This window comes from Heterodontus francisci, chromosome 34 (genome assembly GCF_036365525.1).
Source record: "Heterodontus francisci isolate sHetFra1 chromosome 34, sHetFra1.hap1, whole genome shotgun sequence".
NCBI classification, from domain to species: domain Eukaryota; kingdom Metazoa; phylum Chordata; class Chondrichthyes; order Heterodontiformes; family Heterodontidae; genus Heterodontus; species Heterodontus francisci.
Window position 1 is genome coordinate 15,631,211 of NC_090404.1, and position 18,853 is coordinate 15,650,063.

Consider the following 18,853-nt stretch of genomic DNA (forward strand, 5'->3'; position numbering starts at 1 on the left):
TCAGGATGATATCTGTACACTGACTGGTGTCTCTCAGTCCCCCTCTCTCAGGGTGATATCTGTACACTGGCTGGTATCTCTCAGTCCCCTCTCTCTCAGGGTGATATCTGTACACTGACTGGTGTCTCTCAGTCCTTCTCTCTCAGGATGATATCTGTACACTGACTGGTGTCTCTCAGTCCCCCTCTCTCAAGGTGATATCTGTACACTGACTGGTGTCTCTCAGTCCCCTCTCTCAGGGTGATATCTGTACACTGGCTGGTATCTCTCAGTCCCCTCTCTCAGGGAGATATCTGTACACTGATTGGTGTCGCTCAGTCCCTCTCTCTCAGGGTGATATCTGTACACTGACTGGTGTCTCTCAGTGCCTCTCTCTCAGGGTGATATCTGTACACTGACTGGTGTCCCTCAGTCCCATCTCTCTCAGGGAGATATCTGTACACTGATTGGTGTCGCTCAGTCCCTCTCTCTCAGGGTGATATCTGTACACTGACTGGTGTCTCTCAGTCCTTATCTCTCAGGGTGATATCTGTACACTGACTGGTGTCTCTCAGTCCTTATCTCTCAGGGTGATATCTGTACACTGACTGGTGTCTCTCAGTCCGCTCTCAAGGTGATATCTGTACACTGATTGGTGTCGCTCAGTCCCTCTCTCTCAGGGTGATATCTGTACACTGACTGGTGTCTCTCAGTGCCTCTCTCTCAGGGTGATATCTGTACACTGACTGGTGTCCCTCAGTCCCATCTCTCTCAGGGAGATATCTGTACACTGATTGGTGTCGCTCAGTCCCTCTCTCTCAGGGTGATATCTGTACACTGACTGGTGTCTCTCAGTCCTTATCTCTCAGGGTGATATCTGTACACTGACTGGTGTCTCTCAGTCCTTATCTCTCAGGGTGATATCTGTACACTGACTGGTGTCTCTCAGTCCGCTCTCAAGGTGATATCTGTACACTGATTGGTGTCGCTCAGTCCCTCTCTCTCAGGGTGGTATCTGTACACTGACTGGTGTCTCTCAGTCCTTATCTCTCAGGGTGATATCTGTGCACTGACTGGTGTCTCTCAGTCCCTCTCAGGGTGATATCTGTACACTGACTGGTGTCTCAGTCCCTCTCTCTCAGGGTGATATCTTTGCACTGACTGGTGTCTCTCGCTCTCTGTCTAATTTCTGGTTTCTGATCCTTTCCTCCAGCTATCTCTAATGGACGGACACAGTTTTGATAAGGATGTTGAGCTGCTGATATTCTATGATAATATTCACACACCGAGTGCCATCGTTGAGGCCGGGGTGGAGTCTTCAGCACCAGGTAAATGGGTGATGGTTGGCCTATTGGGCTCACTGAAGGTCGGGGGCAGAATGGGCAGGTGAGGATCGCCTGAGGTTGGGGTGGCTTGGAGAGAGAAGCTGGGTTAGGGACAGGTTGGGTTGGGGTGGGATGGAGGGAGAGGCTGGGTTAGGGACAGGTTGTGTTGGGGTCGGATGGAGGGAGAGGCTGGGTTAGGGGCAGTTTGTGCTGGGGTGGGATGGAGGGAGAGGCTGGGTTAGGTACAGGTTGGGTTGGGGTGGGATGGAGGGAGAGGCTGGGTTAGGGACAGGTTGTGTTGGGGTGGGATAGAGGGAGAAGCTGGGTGAGGGACAGGTTGTGTTGGGGTGGGATAGAGGGAGAAGCTGGGTGAGGGACAGGTTGTGTTGGGGTGGGATAGAGGGAGAAGCTGGGTGAGGGACAGGTTGTGTTGGGGTGGGATAGAGGGAGAAGCTGGGTGAGGGACAGGTTGTGTTGGGGTGGGATGGAAGGAGAGGCTGGGTTCGGTACAGGTTGGGTTGGGGTGGGTGGAGGGAGAGGCTGGGTTAGAGGCAGGTTGTGTTGGTGTGGGATCGAGGGAGAAGCTGGGTTAGGGACAAGTTCTGTTGGGGTGGGATGGAGGGAGAAGCTGGGTTAGGGACAGGTTGTGTTGGTGAGGGATGGAGGGAGAGGCTAGGTTAGGGACAGGTTGTGCTGGGGTGGGATGGAGGGAGTGGCTGGGTTAGGGGCAGGTTGTGCTGGGGTGGGATGGAGGGAGCGGCTGGGTTAGGTACAGGATGTGTTGGTGTGGGAGGGAAGGAGAAGCTGGGTTCGGGACAGGTTGGGTTGGGGTGGGATGGAGGGAGAGACTGGGTTAGGGACAGTTTGTGCTGGGGTGGGATGGAGGGAGTGGCTGGGTTAGGGGCAGGTTCTGTTGGGGTGGGATGGAGGGAGAGGCTGGGTTAGGTACAGGTTGGGTTGGGGTGGGATGGAGGGAGAGGCTGGGTTAGGTACAGGTTGTGCTGGGGTGGGATGGAGGGAGAGGCTGGGTTAGGTACAGGTTGTGCTGGGGTGGGATGGAGGGAGTGGCTGGGTTAGGGGCAGGTTGTGCTGGGGTGGGATGGAGGGAGCGGCTGGGTTAGGTACAGGTTGTGTTGGTGTGGGAGGGAGGGAGAAGCTGGGTTAGGGACAGGTTGGGTTGGGGTGGGATAGAGGGAGAGGCTGGTTTAGGGGCAGTTTGTGCTGGGGTGGGATGGAGGGAGTGGCTGGGTTAGGGGCAGGTTCTGTTGGGGTGGGATGGAGGGAGAGGCTGGGTTAGGTACAGGTTGGGTTGGGGTGGGATGGAGGGAGAGGCTGGGTTAGGTACAGGTTGGGTTGGGGTGGGATGGAGGGAGAGGCTGGGTTAGGTACAGGTTGGGTTGGGGTGGGATGGAGGGAGAGGCTGGGTTAGGGACAGGTTGTGTTGGGGTGGGATAGAGGGAGAGGCTGGGTTAGGGACAGGTTGTGCTGGGATGGAGGGAGAGGCTGGGTTAGGGACAGGTTGTGTTGGGGTGGGATGGAGGGAGAGGCTGGGTTGGGTACAGGTTGTGTTGGGGTGGGATGGAGGGAGAGGCTGGGTTAGGGACAGGTTGTGTTGGGGTGGGATGGAGGGAGAGGCTGGGTTGGGTACAGGTTGTGTTGGGGTGGGATGGAGGGAGAGGCTGGGTTAGGGACAGGTTGTGTTGGGGTGGGATAGAGGGAGAGGCTGGGTTAGGGACAGGTTGTGCTGGGGTGGGATGGAGGGAGTGGCTGGGTTAGGGACAGGTTCTGTTGGGGTGGGATCGAGGGAGAGGCTGGGTTGGGTACAGGTTGTGTTGGGGTGGGATGGAGGGAGAGGCTGGGTTAGGGACAGGTTGTGTTGGGGTGGAATGGAGGGAGAAGCTGGGTTAGGTACAGGTTGGGTTGGGGTGGGATGGAGGGAGAGGCTAGGTTCGGTACAGGTTGGGTCGGGGTGGGATGGAGGGAGAGGCTGGGTTAGGGACAGGTTGTGTTGGTGTGGGATGGAGGGAGAGGCTGGGTTAGGGACAGGTTCTGTTGGGGTGGGATCGAGGGAGAGGCTGGGTTAGGGACAGGTTGTGTTGGGTTGGGATGGAGGGAGAGGCTGGGTTAGGGACAGGTTGTGTTGGGGTGGGATGGAGGGAGAGGCTGGGTTAGGGACAGGCTGTGTTGGGGTGGGATGGAGGGACAGGTTGTGTTGGGGTGAGATCGAGGGAGAAGCTGGGTTAGGGACAGGTTGTGTTGGGTTGGGATGGAGGGAGAGGCTGGGTTAGGGACAGGTTGTGTTGGGGTGGGATGGAGGGAGAGGCTGGGTTAGGGACAGGTTGTGTTGGGATGGAGGGAGAGGCTGGGTTAGGGACAGGTTGGGTTGGGATGGAGGGAGAGGCTGGGTTAGGTGCAGGTTGGGTTGGGGTGGAGGGAGAGGCTGGGTTAGGGACAGGTTGTGTTGGGATGGAGGGAGAGGCTGGGTTAGGGACAGGTTGGGTTGGGATGGAGGGAGAGGCTGGGTTAGGTGCAGGTTGGGTTGGGGTGGGATAGAGGGAGAGGCTGGGTTAGGTACAGGTTGGGTTGGGATGGAGGGAGTGGCTGGGTTAGGGACAGGTTGTGTTGGGGTGGGATAGAGGGAGAGGCTGGGTTAGGGACAGGTTGGGTTGGGATGGAGGGAGAGGCTGGGTTAGGGACAGGTTGGGTTGGGGTGGAGGGAGTGGCTGGGTTAGGGACAGGTTGTGTTGGGTTGGGATGGAGGGAGAGGCTGGGTTAGGGACAGGTTGGGTTGGGATGGAGGGAGAGGCTGGGTTAGGGACAGGTTGGGTTGGGATGGAGGGAGAGGCTGGGTTAGGGACAGGTTGGGTTGGGATGGAGGGAGAGGCTGGGTTAGGTACAGGTTGGGTTGGGATGGAGGGAGAGGCTGGGTTAGGTACAGGTTGGGTTGGGATGGAGGGAGAGGCTGGGTTAGGTACAGGTTGGGTTGGGATGGAGGGAGAGGCTGGGTTAGGTACAGGTTGGGTTGGGGTGTGCTGGGTTCGGGTAATGCTGAGGGTGCGAGGTCAGATGGCGGGACGGGGTTCTGTTATAGACAGACCTGAGTAATGGCCTGGGTTAGGGTTCACTTCAGGGTTAGATGGGCTGCAGCTATGGAGTACACATTTTGTGTCTTTTGTGAATCCCCAGTTCCTCTCCCATTCAGTCCTGTTTGGTCGTTATTCAGGGACCCTGATGGGAGACCCCACGGTTATGGTCAACCTCTATCCCAGTTTTCCTGAGAAATCGTCCCAAGTTACAAGCGGGGAGTTCATCTTCCTCATGGATCGTTCTGGAAGCATGGGAAGCCCAATGTCCTACCACAACGATGGGCTCACTCGTATTGAAAGTGCCAAGGTAATTTGTAGATCTGGGGCAGTGGAGTGGCAAGCATTCTATGGGGAGGGGTAATCGCAGCGGACTCAACACAGCCAGAGCCTAAGATGTGTGTGGTCACTGTTCATCCAGCAGGATAAGGATTACTGACTGTGTAACCATGCAGAGTCACTGTTTATTCAGCAGGGTAAGGATTACTGACTGTGTAACTGTACAGAGTCACTGTTTATTCAGCAGGGTAAGGATTACTGACTGTGTAACTGTACAGAGTCACTGTTTATTCAGCAGGGTAAGGATTACTGACTGTGTAACTGTACAGAGTCACTGTTTATTCAGCAGGGTAAGGATTACTGACTGTACAGTCACTTTATTCAGCAGGTTAAGGATTACTGACTGTACAGTCACTGTTTATTCAGCAGGTTAAGGATTACTGACTGTACAGTCACTGTTTATTCAGCAGGACAAGGATTACTGATTGTGCAATTGTACAGTCACTGTTTATTCAGCAGGATAAGGATTACTGACTGTGTAACTATACAGAGTCACTGTTTATTCAGCAGGGTAAGGATTACTGACTGTACAGTCACTTTATTCAGCAGGTTAAGGATTACTGACTGTACAGTCACTGTTTATTCAGCAGGACAAGGATTACTGATTGTGCAATTGTACAGTCACTGTTTATTCAGCAGGATAAGGATTACTGACTGTGTAACTATACAGAGTCACTGTTTATTCAGCAGGGCAAGGATTACTGACTGTGTAACTGTACAGAGTCACTGTTTATTCAGCAGGTTAAGGATTACTGACTGTACAGTAACTGTTTATTCAGCAGGTTAAGGATTACTGACTGTACAGTCACTGTTTATTCAGCAGGACAAGGATTACTGATTGTGCAATTGTACAGTCACTGTTTATTCAGCAGGATAAGGATTACTGACTGTGTAACTGTACAGAGTCACTGTTTGTTCAGCAGGGTAAGGATTACTGACTGTACAGTCACTGTTTATTCAGCAGGGTAAGGATTACTGACTGTACAGTCACTGTTTATTCAGCAGGTTAAGGATTACTGACTGTACAGTAACTGTTTATTCAGCAGGTTAAGGATTACTGACTGTACAGTCACTGTTTATTCAGCAGGACAAGGATTACTGATTGTGCAATTGTACAGTCACTGTTTATTCAGCAGGTTAAGGATTACTGACTGTACAGTCACTGTTTATTCAGCAGGGTAAGAATTACTAACTGTGTAACTGTACAGAGTCACTGTTCAGCAGGTTAAGGATTACTGACTGTGTAATTGTACAGTCACTGTTTGTTCAGCAGGTTAAGGATTACTGACTGTGTAATTGTACAGTCACTGTTTATTCAGCAGGTTAAGGATTACTGACTGTGTAATTGTACAGTCACTGTTTATTCAGCAGGTTAAGGATTACTGACTGTGTAATTGTACAGTCACTGTTTATTCAGCAGGTTAAGGATTACTGACTGTGTAATTGTACAGTCACTGTTTATTCAGCAGGTTAAGGATTACTGACTGTGTAATTGTACAGTCACTGTTTATTCAGCAGGTTAAGGATTACTGACTGTGTAATTGTACAGTCACTGTTTATTCAGCAGGTTAAGGATTACTGACTGTGTAATTGTTTATTCAGCAGGTTAAGGATTACTGACTGTGTAATTGTACAGTCACTGTTTATTCAGCAGGTTAAGGATTTCTGACTGTGTAACTGTACAGATTCGCAGTTTATTCAGCAGGGTAAGGATTACTGACTGTGTAACTGTACAGAGTCACTGTTCAGCAGGGTAAGGATTACTGACTGTGTAATTGTACAGTCACTGTTTATTCAGCAGGGTAAGGATTACTGACTGTGTAACTGTGCAGATTCGCAGTTTATTCAGCAGGATAAGAATTACTGACTGTGTAACTGTACAGACTCTATGTTCTTCCAGCAGGGTAATGATTCTTTACTGTGTAATGAATATACTTGTGCGTGTTTCTAGCCTGAGTCACAGCCTGTTGGGCTGAAGCAATGGGTAATGCGGTGGATTCTCCCGCAGAGTGGGAGGGAGGGAACATTAGAGAAAGAAGCTGATGCTGTGACTAACGGGAAGTTTGTTCTGACAGGACACCCTGCTCCTCCTCCTGAAGAGCCTGCCCATGGGATGTTTCTTCAATGTTTACGGATTCGGAAGCCACTTTGACTCCTTCTTCCCGTAAGTGGGAATTTTTGTCATGTGATGGGAAACCAGGATGGGCCCTCATGGTGAATTTAGCACCGACCTTTCACCCTCTTCGACCTTGTATCAAATCGTGCCCCAGAGAGAGAGGAATGAGGGTCTCCTCTTTCTCTCTCTCTCTCTCTCACTGTGATGGAGGATTGGGTGGGGACAGCAGGTCAGACTGACCCTTACTGACAGCAAGTGCGCATCCACACTGGTGATCCTTCAGGTCATTTGGCTGAGGGAGGAGGGAGGGTGTGGCGGGAGCAGGGGAGGCTGCCAAACTCTGAACCGTAGCGTCCTGAGTACACCACATTGAGTGAGTCCACATGTTGCTGCCCGCTCAAAACTCTAACTCCTTCTTCTTTCTCTCTTTCTCTGTCTTGTGCAGTGAGAGTGTCAAGTACAATCAGGAGTCGATGCAGAATGCGCTGAAGATACTGAAGCACATGGAGGCAAACATGGGAGGGACTGAGATCCTGCAGCCTCTCACCGCCATTTACAGGAAGCCCTGTAAACCAGGGCACCCACGGCAGGTAACAGCGCAGAATGAGTCTGCTGGTGGGGGAAGCAGGGGGGTGGCGGGTGACCGGGCCCATTGCTGCCAGTGCAGGGAGGTTCACCGACGGTTTGTTTATTTAAACAGAGCTGAGCCCCAGCCACAGAACAAGAGGGACAACCGCCCAGGGACGCAGTAAGGGAGTGGAACCACGCTCCCTCTTGTTTGAATGAAGATCGAACTGGGTTCCCTTCCTTCCGACTCTGTCTGGTGCAGTCTGTCAGTGTCGGCTGCGGCTCACTTGGGGGTAGCGCCCTCTCCACCCTGAGTCCGATGGACCTGGATTCAAGTCCCACTCCAGAGATTCAAGCCCCGTAATCCAGGCCTGACACTGCCAGTGCCGGTACCGAGGGAGCGCTGCACTGCCGGAGGTGCCGTCTTTCGGATGAGACGTTAAAATCACAGCTCCTGTCTGCCCTCTCAGGTGGATATAACAGACCCCATGAGCGCTATTTGAAGAGCGGGGTCAGTTCTCACTGGTATCCTTGGGGGCCAATATTTATCCCTCAGCCAACATCACGAAAAGATATTTGCTTTGCTGATTTATCCCATTGCAGTTTGTGGGATTTTAATGTCTAAGAACTCTAGTGTGTGAGTGACAGTGTGTGCAAGTGAGTGGGCGTGTATGTGTAAGCATATCAGCATGTGGATGCGTGTGTGTCTGTTTCTCTGACTTTTTTTATTCATTCATGGGATGTGGGTGTCGCTGGCCAGGCCAGCATTTATTGCCCATCCCTAATTGCCCTTGAGAAGGTGGTGGTGAGATGCCTTCTTGAATCGCCGCAGTCCATGTGGGGTCGGTATACCCACAATGCTGTTAGGGAGGGAGTTACAGGATTGTGACCCAGCGACAGTGAAGGAATGGACACGATGGGCTGAAGGGCCTGTTTCTGTGCTGTATGACTCTCTGACTCTAATGGAGATATAGAGTGAGAGTGTGTCTCTGTCAGAGTGTGTGTGTGTGCGTGCACGTAAGTGAATGAGTGTATGTGTTTGCCCGAGTATGTGAGTGAGGATGGGTATGCATACACATGTGTTCGGTGAGGTCTGAATTGTGTTCGGATGCGATGTCAACCACAGTCGATTATTCTGCAGTGCCCGCTGTCTGGGAGGGGCGGTGGGCGGGGTGTCTGATGGCCGTGGACCTGGACTCTGGCAATTGGCAGCACCTTCGGAAATGTGGTGGCGAATGTTTGAGGGAGTGAAGGGTGAATTGAGTGGATAGTTCTCTGTCTTCCACACACCCAATCGCCGCCCCTCCCGCTAACTCTTCCTCTGCTCTTCCAGCTCTTTGTTTTCACCGATGGCGAGGTGTCGAACACACAGAGTGTACTTGCTGAGGTTCGAAAGAACGCCCACAGTCACAGGTAAACGTAGACAGTGGTGGGGCATTCTGTGTCACTGGGTGCGGTGTGGGGGGAGTGTCTGACGCTTCCCGTATGTCATTCCAGCAACACCACCGAGCCCCCTGAGCTGTGCCCTGCCGGAGCGCAGGTAATGGGCCGCGGTTCTCCCAGCGCACAGCCATGCCGACTGTAAGCAGACACACAGTGCGGGGTGGGGGAGGGCGGCATCTTGGGGACACACTAGAGCTCGCCAGATTCGTGCTGACAAGCGGACGGCCCAAATGTTATGTCCGGGTCGTAGGCCTGTTCCGCTTAACCTGCTCCGCTTGACCTCCTCCCGACCTCTGCTTGACCTCTTCCTGACCTCCCTGGACCATCCCACCTATCCACGACCTCCCCCAAACCCCGAGTCCTTCACCCAGCCTTTCCTGGACCACTCCCTGACCTTTCCCGAACCGCACCCCCCTCCTCCCGTTCGTCCTCTTGGCCTCCTCCGATCTCTCAGTGCTCAGCGGTTTCACCGTTCACTCTGAGTCAGAAGGCCAAGGCTGCATGTCCCCACTTCAGAGACTCGAGCTCCGTAATCCAGGGCCGACATTCCTGCTGCCAGTACTGAAGGAGCGCTGCACCGTTGGGGATACCATCTTTGGGTTGAGACCCTTAAACCGAGGGCCCCGTCTGCCCTCTCAGATGGAGGAGAAAGATCCCACGGGCAGAATTGGAAGAGGGCAGGTGGAATTGTCCCTGATGTCCTACTCAATATATCCCTCAACCAACATCATTAAAATCTGCTCTTCACCATATTGCTTTTGGTGGGATCTTGCTGTGCGCTCATCGGCTGCAACATTTCCTACATTACAATAGTATTATTATTATCTTGGCTATCCCTCACAGGCGAGGATGATTGTCTTCCGTGAGTCCGAAGATGGCCAATGAGGCCAATTCAGGATCTACAGACTTTATGGCACGCAGGGCATTTCTTGTCATGTGGGATGTCTGCTCATGTATTATTTATTTGGGTCGCGGTTTGTTCTTTTTGCCGCTCTCGCTTTTCCTCTTCATTTTGTTGTCGTTGGGTCTCAAAATGCCGGGATGCTTCCCACAGACTCTGCCTCCATCTGCTTCGGTCCAGGGCGATGGTCTCCCAGGAGTTGATGCCAATGTTGCATTTCTTCACGTTGGCTTTCAGCACATCCTTGAAGTGTTTCTTCTGTCCTCCTCTGGTGCGTCTGCCCTGACTGAGCTGGGAGAAGGCGGCCTGCTTTGGGAGCCTGGTATCTGACGTCTGAACTATATGACCAACACAACAAAGCTGATGGCGGATAATCACAGCCTCTATGCTTGAGAGAGGACACTGATGTTGGTGCAGCTGTCCTCCCACTTGATATGTAGCATCTTCCACAGGTAGCGTTGGTGAAATGACTCCAGTGCTTTGAGGTACCTCCTGTACGTTGTCCATGTTTCAGCCCCGTACTGTAAGGTCGGGATCACAACCGCGTGGTAGACCATGAACTTGGTTTCAGTTTTGATGTCATGATCTTCAAAGACTCCCTTCCTCAGGTGGCCAGCTTGCTGATGGAGGACTTTGGTCTTCTGAACGTTGAACGTAAATCCCATCTTCTCATATGCCTCAGTAAATACGTCGATGATTCTCTGAAGATCCCTTTCCAACACAGCACTTACTGCAGCGTCATCAGTATATTGGAGCTCAGTGACTGAAGTCAGAGTGGTCTTAGTTTTTGATTGGTGACGTCTGAGATTAAATAGTTTACCGTCCATTCAATAAGCAAGCTGCACTCCAGCAGGGAGCTAGTCTGTAGTCAGATGGAGCATGGCAGCGAGGAAGATCGAAAAAAAGAATAACTGTCGAACCAGAGTGGGTCAGAAAACAGACGCCATTTGGCTCATCGAATCTGTGCCCTATTCGCCGCTCACACAGCCCCGGTAGTTATCCTCTAAATAACCAAACCTTTTCCTCCTGTTGTCCAGGTGCTTTTCTTTCGGGATCGGTGAGGGGGCCTCGACAGAGCTCATCAAAGGCATCGCCAAGGCTGCGTCAGGGAATTCCGAGTTCATCACCGGGAAGGAGAGGATGCAGCCAAAGGTACCAAGATCTGGGAAAGTGACTTGGGTGGAGGGGGAGCCTGAGCCCCGACTGGGAATGCCGAGTCGGAATTCCTGAATGATACTTACAGGAAAATCCGGGAGGAGAGTCATCGCCCTTGCTCCACAAGCTTCTCTCAGTCAGACGGTCGTGGGATCTTGCTGTGTGCAAATTGGTTGCCACGTTTCTCACATTTCAACAGGTGTATCTTATTTGCTGTGAAGCACTTTGGAATGTCCCGAGGTGGTGAAAAGCCCTGTAAAAATGCCAGTTCTTTCTCTCTTTCTTGTAGGTGCTGCAGAGTTTGAGGTTTGCGCTCCAACCAGCTGTGACAGGCCTGACCATCAGCTGGGAACTGCCCTCTGGACTGGAGGCTGTGCTTTTATCCCAGCCCCCCACCGTTCTCTTCAATGGTCAGAGATCCATCATCTATGCACAACTGAAGGGGAAGGTGAGGAATGCGGTGGAAGAGGGGAGGATTCCCCCAGATCTCTGCCAGAACGTCAGGTTGTTAGATCCAGGGGACACCCAGGGCAGTGGGTTTGTGAATGGAAGGGTCTTTGAAATGTAAAAGTCTTTGAAACAGGAATGTCGTCCCACGGTATCTTAGTGATGGGTCTCAGTATAAGGACCCCTTTTAAAGAGGGAGTCTCTCCGTCAGGGACCCCTTTTAAAAAGGGAGTCTCTCCGTCACGGACCCCTTTGAAATAGAGAGTCTCTGCATGCTGGGCTGGGAATTCCGGGGTTGCGGGATTTCCTGGGCTGGGAATTCCGGGGTTGCGGGGGTTTTTCTGGGCTGGGAATGCAGGGGTTGCGGGGTTTCCTGGACTGGGGATGCAGGGGTTTCCTGGACTGGGAATGCAGGGGTGCAGTAAAATGTGATGCACTTTGCCCTATGATGTAACCTGTGCCCTTTACCACCCTCAGGTTGACCCCTGTCTTGAGGTCAAGATGTCCCTGAAATATTCCGTGGAAGAGCAGCTCGTCCAAAATAGCACCAAGTTCAGCCTTCAGCCCAACAAGACTGGGAGGTAACTGGTTCTGAAGAAGACTTCTATCCGAATCGAAACGTTAACTCTGTTTCTCTCTCTCTCTCTCTCTCTCTCCAGAGATGCTGCCAGACCTGAAGATTTCTTGCACTTTCTGTTTTTGTTGCAGATTTTCAGCATCCACAGTATTTTGCTTTTATTTAAAACTGGGAGGTAACTGGGCTCCAACTGAGTACCTGCCAATCCAAAACCCCTGACACCAATTCAAGGTCCACTTTACCTGGTACCGGATCCCAATTCAGGGTCCACTTTACCTGGTACCGGATCCCAATTCAGGGCCCACTTGACCTGGTACCGGTTCCCAATTCAGGGCCCACTTGACCTGGTACCGGAACGCAATTCAGGGCCCACTTTACCTGGTACCGGATCCCAAATCAGGGCCCACTTTACCTGGTACCGGATCCCAAATCAGGGCCCACTTTACCTGGTACCGGATCCCAAATCAGGGCCCACTTCACCTGGTACCGGATCCCAAATCAGGGCCCACTTCACCTGGTACCGGTTCCCAATTCAGGGCCCACTTGACCTGGTACCGGATCCCAATTCAGGGCCCACTTTACCTGGTACCGGATCCCAATTCAGGGCCCACTTTACCTGGTACCGGATCCCAAATCAGGGCCCACTTCACCTGGTACCGGATCCCAAATCAGGGCCCACTTCACCTGGTACCGGATCCCAAATCAGGGCCCACTTCACCTGGTACCGGATCCCAAATCAGGGCCCACTTCACCTGGTACCGGATCCCAATTCAGGGCCCACTTTACCTGGTACCGGATCCCAATTCAGGGCCCACTTTACCTGGTACCAGACCTCAAATCAGGTGTGATACCCCGATACTGGGGCTCCAGTCGGTGTGATACCCCGATACTGGGGCTCCAGTCGGTGTGATACCCCGATACTGGGGCTCCAGTCGGTGTGACACCCCGATACTGGGGCTCCAGTCGGTGTGACACCCCGATACTGGGGCTCCAGTCGGTGTGATACCCCGCTACTGGGGCTCCAGACGGTGTGATACCCCGCTACTGGGGCTCCTGTCGGTGTGATTCCCCGATACTGGGGCTCCAGTCGGTGTGATTCCCCGATACTGGGGCTCCAGTCGGTGTGATACCCCGATACTGGGGCTCCAGTCGGTGTGATACCCCGATACTGGGGCTCCAGTCGGTGTGATACCCCGATACTGGGGCTCCAGTCGGTGTGATACCCCGATACTGGGGCTCCAGTCGGTGTGATACCCCGATACTGGGGCTCCAGTCGGTGTGATACCCCGATACTGGGGCTCCAGTCGGTGTGACACCCCGATACTGGGGCTCCAGTCGGTGTGACACCCCGATACTGGGGCTCCAGTCGGTGTGACACCCCGATACTGGGGCTCCAGTCGGTGTGACACCCCGATACTGGGGCTCCAGTCGGTGTGACACCCCGATACTGGGGCTCCAGTCGGTGTGACACCCCGATACTGGGGCTCCAGTCGGTGTGACACCCCGATACTGGGGCTCCAGTCGGTGTGACACCCCGATACTGGGGCTCCAGTCGGTGTGACACCCCGATACTGGGGCTCCAGTCGGTGTGACACCCCGCTACTGGGGCTCCAGACGGTGTGATACCCCGATACTGGGGCTCCTGTCGGTGTGATACCCCGCTACTGGGGCTCCAGACGGTGTGATACCCCGATACTGGGGCTCCAGTCGGTGTGATGCCCCGATACTGGGGCTCCAGTCGGTGTGATACCCCGATACTGGGGCTCCGATACTGGGGCTCCAGTCGGTGTGATGCCCCGATACTGGGGCTCCAGTCGGTGTGATGCCCCGATACTGGGGCTCCAGACGGTGTGATGCCCCGATACTGGGGCTCCAGTCGGTGTGATGCCCCGATACTGGGGCTCCAGTCGGTGTGACGCCCCGATACTGGGGCTCCAGTCGGTGTGACGCCCCGATACTGGGGCTCCAGTCGGTGTGACGCCCCGATACTGGGGCTCCAGTCGGTGTGACGCCCCGATACTGGGGCTCCAGTCGGTGTGACGCCCCGATACTGGGGCTCCAGTCGGTGTGACGCCCCGATACTGGGGCTCCAGTCGGTGTGACGCCCCGATACTGGGGCTCCAGTCGGTGTGACGCCCCGATACTGGGGCTCCAGTCGGTGTGACGCCCCGATACTGGGGCTCCAGTCGGTGTGACGCCCCGATACTGGGGCTCCAGTCGGTGTGACGCCCCGATACTGGGGCTCCAGTCGGTGTGATACCCCGATACTGGGGCTCCGATACTGCGGCTCCAGTCGGTGTGATGCCCCGATACTGGGGCTCCAGTCGGTGTGATACCCCGATACTGGGGCTCCGATACTGGGGCTCCAGTCGGTGTGATACCCCGATACTGGGGCTCCAGTCGGTGTGATACCCCGATACTGGGGCTCCAGTCGGTGTGATACCCCGATACTGGGGCTCCGATACTGGGGCTCCAGTCGGTGTGATGCCCCAATACTGGGGCTCCAGTCGGTGTGATACCCCGATACTGGGGCTCCAGTCGGTGTGATACCCCGATACTGGGGCTCCGATACTGGGGCTCCAGTCGGTGTGATGCCCCAATACTGGGGCTCCAGTCGGTGTGATACCCCGATACTGGGGCTCCAGTCGGTGTGATGCCCCAATACTGGGGCTCCAGTCGGTGTGATACCCCGATACTGGGGCTCCAGTCGGTGTGATGCCCCAATACTGGGGCTCCAGTCGGTGTGATACCCCGATACTGGGGCTCCAGTCGGTGTGATACCCCGATACTGGGGCTCCAGTCGGTGTGATACCCCGATACTGGGGCTCCAGCCGGTGTGATAGCCCGATACTGGGGCTCCAGCCGGTGTGATAGCCCGATACTGGGGCTCCAGTCGGTGTGATACCCCGATACTGGGGCTCCAGTCGGTGTGATACCCCGATACTGGGGCTCCAGTCGGTGTGATACCCCGATACTGGGGCTCCAGTCGGTGTGATACCCCGATACTGGGGCTCTAGTCGGTGTGATACCCCGATACTGGGGCTCCAGTCGGTGTGATACCCCGATACTGGGGCTCCAGTCGGTGTGATACCCCGATACTGGGGCTCCAGTCGGTGTGATACCCCGATACTGGGGCTCCAGCCGGTGTGATACCCCGATACTGGGGCTCCAGCCGGTGTGATACCCCGATACTGGGGCTCCAGCCGGTGTGATTCCCCGATACTGGGGCTCCAGTCGGTGTGATTCCCCGATACTGGGGCTCCAGTCGGTGTGATACCCCGATACTGGGGCTCCGATACTGGGGCTCCAGTCGGTGTGATACCCCGATACTGGGGCTCCAGTCGGTGTGATTCCCCGATACTGGGGCTCCAGTCGGTGTGATACCCCGATACTGGGGCTCCAGTCGGTGTGATACCCCGATACTGGGGCTCCAGTCGGTGTGATTCCCCGATACTGGGGCTCCAGCCGGTGTGATACCCCGATACTGGGGCTCCAGCCGGTGTGATACCCCGATACTGGGGCTCCAGCCGGTGTGATACCCCGATACTGGGGCTCCAGCCGGTGTGATACCCCGATACTGGGGCTCCAGTCGGTGTGATACCCCGATACTGGGGCTCCGATACTGGGGCTCCAGTCGGTGTGATGCCCCGATACTGGGGCTCCAGTCGGTGTGATATACCGATACTGGGGCTCCTGGTGACCCTGCACCCGTTTCTAAATCTCTTTCTCTGCTGCTCCTTCAGGCCAACCATCCACCACCTGGCAGCAAAGACGATGATCGAGACCCTGGATTCAGGCTCCAGTCGAGAAACAGAGGAGGTGAAAAAGCGTATCATTGAGATCAGCACCCAGGCCAGTGTCATCTCCCCGCACACAGCCTTCATCGCTATCAACAAAGACCTCAACGAGCCCTTGCAGGGGCCCATGGTCAGACGTAACATCCCCCTGTTTCAAGGTACCTGGCCTTGCATTTTATTGGGATGAAGGATTGATTTCTTGAAGTAGAGTGAATGCGTGACGTTTCACCCTCTGTGACCTGGGGTCAAAGCCGACCCCAGAGAGAGAGAGGGGGAATGATGATTGTCTGTCCATAATGGGGGGAGGGCCTAGGCGTGGTTCAGACCAGAAGGGGCCTGCTCTGGTTTGTTTCTCCCTCTCTCAGATGAAACAGCCGCCCTTCACAAACGCGCCAATCCATCAGTCAAGAGTCACTCTCATACCTGATCCCAGCTGAATCCAAACCTGCTTCACTCTTGGATCCTGCGTCCAATTAATGTGGTTGAAGGGTTGCGACACGCTGGCTCAAATATGATGGCTAGGGCGCCCCCCCCACCCCACCCCACCCCACCCCACCCCACCCCCGGTCACCATACGGCTTGAGACAGCAGTGCCTGCACAATGGACCCTGCAGATACTGGGCCTTGTGTTCAATGCTGTTGAGGGGAGTGGAGGGTCCGGGCTGCAGTGCATTGGGCTCCTCCGATAGCCAACTCTGATTGGATGAGTTTTCATCTCCTGACCTCCTGCTTCTGGCAGAAAATTAACAGAAAAAGAAGAGGGGAAAACTGCTCTAAGAAAATATTCTCCAATCCCTGTCCTTCAGGAGTTGGAAACCAGCCCAGGAGAGCACGTTGACCAGACTCTCATGGTGAACCACTAACCTTTTCGAATAGGGTCCGGTTCCCTCTCTGACAGAGAGTCACCGCACTCACCGCACCAGCCAGCAACGCATTCCAGAGGGCCCCTACCTCTCTCGCCAATGAAGAGCTGCCCAACCTTTGATGCACTGGGATGGGACAGATTTGTTTAGTTGGCGAAGGGTGTGGAGGGATAGGGAGGAAAGGTGGGGAACTGGAATCGAGGTACAGATCTAAGCTAAAAGCAAAATACTGCGGATGCTGGAAATCTGAAATAAAAACAAGAAATGCTGGAACCACTCAGCAGGTCTGGCAGCATCTGTGAAAAGAGAAGCAGAGTTAACGTTTCGGGTCAGTGACCCTTCTTTGGAACTGACAAATATTAGAAAAGTCACAGGTTATAAGCAAGTGAGGTGGGGGTTGGGCAAGAGATAACAAAGCAGAAGGTGTAGATTGGCCAAGGCCACATAGCTGACCAAAAGGTCACGGAGCAAAGGCAAACAATATGTTAATGGTGTGTTGAAAGACAAAGCATTAGTACAGATTAGGTGTTAACGGACTGAATATTGAACAGCAGCTAGTGCAAACCTGAAAAAAAACCAGTGGGTAAGCAAACTGAACAAAGTAAGATGAAATGAAATAAATGCAAAAAAAAGATTGTAAACAATGTTAAAAAGGAAAAAATAACTGAAAATGAAAGTAAAATGGGGGGCAGTCATGCTCTGAAATTATTGAACTCAGTGTTCAGTCCGGCAGGCTGTAGTGTGCCTAATCGGTAGATGAGATGCTGTTTCTCGAGCTTGTGTTGATGTTCACTGGAACACTGCAGCAATCCCAGGACAGAGATGTGAGCATGAGAGCAGGGGGGAAGTGTTGAAATGACAAGCAACCGGAAGCTCAGGGTCCTGCTTGCGGACTGAGCGGAGGTGTTCCGCAAAATGGCCTTTGCTCCATGACCTTTTGGTCAGCTATGTGGCCTTGTCCAATCTTCACCTTCTCCTTTGTTATCTCTTGTCCCACCCCCACCTCACTTGCTTATAACCTTTGACTTTTCTAATATTTGCCAGTTCCGAAGAAGGGTCACTGACCGAAACGTTAACTCTGCTTCTCTTTCCACAGATGCTGCCAGACCTGCTGAGTGGTTCCAGATCTAAGCTGAATGGCAGAACAGGCTGGAGGGGCTGAGCGGCCATCTCCTGTTCCTGGAAAGGGTAATGGTGATTTTCCTAATGGCTGTTTCCATTCTTTTCTAGGATTTAAATCAATGTCGAGGATGTGCTTAGCAAGCGCTCCAATCATGACAGCACAATGTTGTTCCTTCCAGGGTGTAAATCGTTCTGAGAGAGGTAATGTTCCTGCTGATTTGTTTAAGTGCGCGGGCCCTTTAAATCTTTTTTGTCTGCCTGAAGATACAGTTTCTGAGCCTTGAGCAGTCGGCGGGGGTCCGGTACAAGCGCCTCTCGCACGGTGCTGGTAGGCTGTGCTCTGCAGAGAGGTGTGGGCCCTGAGGAGGAAGATGCAGGGGAGTTGCACATGTCTTCGGAAGAGGAAGGAGGAAGACGCGGTGGAGCTCGGTGATCCTGCATTTCGAATCCTTCCGGAGCTCCAACCGAAGGGTCAAGCCGTTGACCGGGATTGGCAGGGAAGCTGGGGATGCACGAATCCAGGCACGCTTCTCCTGAGGAGGACGGCTCGTCCTGGGTGGCATTTGGCCCAGCTTCACACCTTTCCCACAAGGATGCCCGTCACGCAGAGCCGTCTCCTGTTTCCCCACAATGCCTGGAAGACACGTCGCCACAGGCTATACGTTGACCGCCCCCTCACCACTCTTTTGAGTTTGTACACCCATTGCATCATGTTGGTACCTTAATGCCCTCAAAACAGTGGGATCAGACAATTCAGGATGCAACCATCAAGCATTTCATTACATTGAGGAGTGATCAATGAGCAGAGCATTAGAAAAGTCACTCAGGTGAACCCCCAAAGTGGTACTGCTCCTACTGGCTGCTCGCTTGTGTCTGCGTGCGGGGGAGATGCCCAGGGTGCATGTCCTCGGCATCGCGGAGCCAGTGGGGACAGCGCCACCGGCTGCCCCATGTCGACGATGCAGGGGCAGCCTCGGTCACGTGGGCTTGCTGTGTAGATGGTGCCTCTGTCAGAGGGGTCAGGGGTGGGGTGGGGGGGGCAGCCAGTGACTGAGGTGCCCCATGAGGGTGTGGCTCCCTCGACATCATCCCTGCCTGCCTGGCCCTTTCATGTTGCACACGCACGTCCGAGGGATCCA

General features: G+C 53.9%; 1 protein-coding gene across 4 annotated transcripts in view; it reads left to right on the plus strand.

Moving 5' to 3' along the window:
• LOC137349107 (von Willebrand factor A domain-containing protein 5A-like) overlaps positions 1–18,853 on the plus strand; it is a 51,562-nt gene that overhangs the window by 15,446 nt on the left and 17,263 nt on the right. For all 4 annotated transcript variants that reach the window (XM_068014458.1, XM_068014459.1, XM_068014456.1 and 1 more), the window contains exons 6-15: positions 1,193–1,307; positions 4,528–4,697; positions 6,802–6,890; positions 7,288–7,432; positions 8,743–8,822; positions 10,791–10,905; positions 11,198–11,356; positions 11,833–11,936; positions 15,676–15,887; positions 17,823–17,915. In XM_068014458.1, coding sequence (XP_067870559.1) covers positions 1,193–1,307; positions 4,528–4,697; positions 6,802–6,890; positions 7,288–7,432; positions 8,743–8,822; positions 10,791–10,905; positions 11,198–11,356; positions 11,833–11,936; positions 15,676–15,887; positions 17,823–17,915 — 1,282 coding nt within the window. The remainder of the gene's footprint in view (positions 1–1,192; positions 1,308–4,527; positions 4,698–6,801; positions 6,891–7,287; positions 7,433–8,742; positions 8,823–10,790; positions 10,906–11,197; positions 11,357–11,832; positions 11,937–15,675; positions 15,888–17,822; positions 17,916–18,853) is intronic.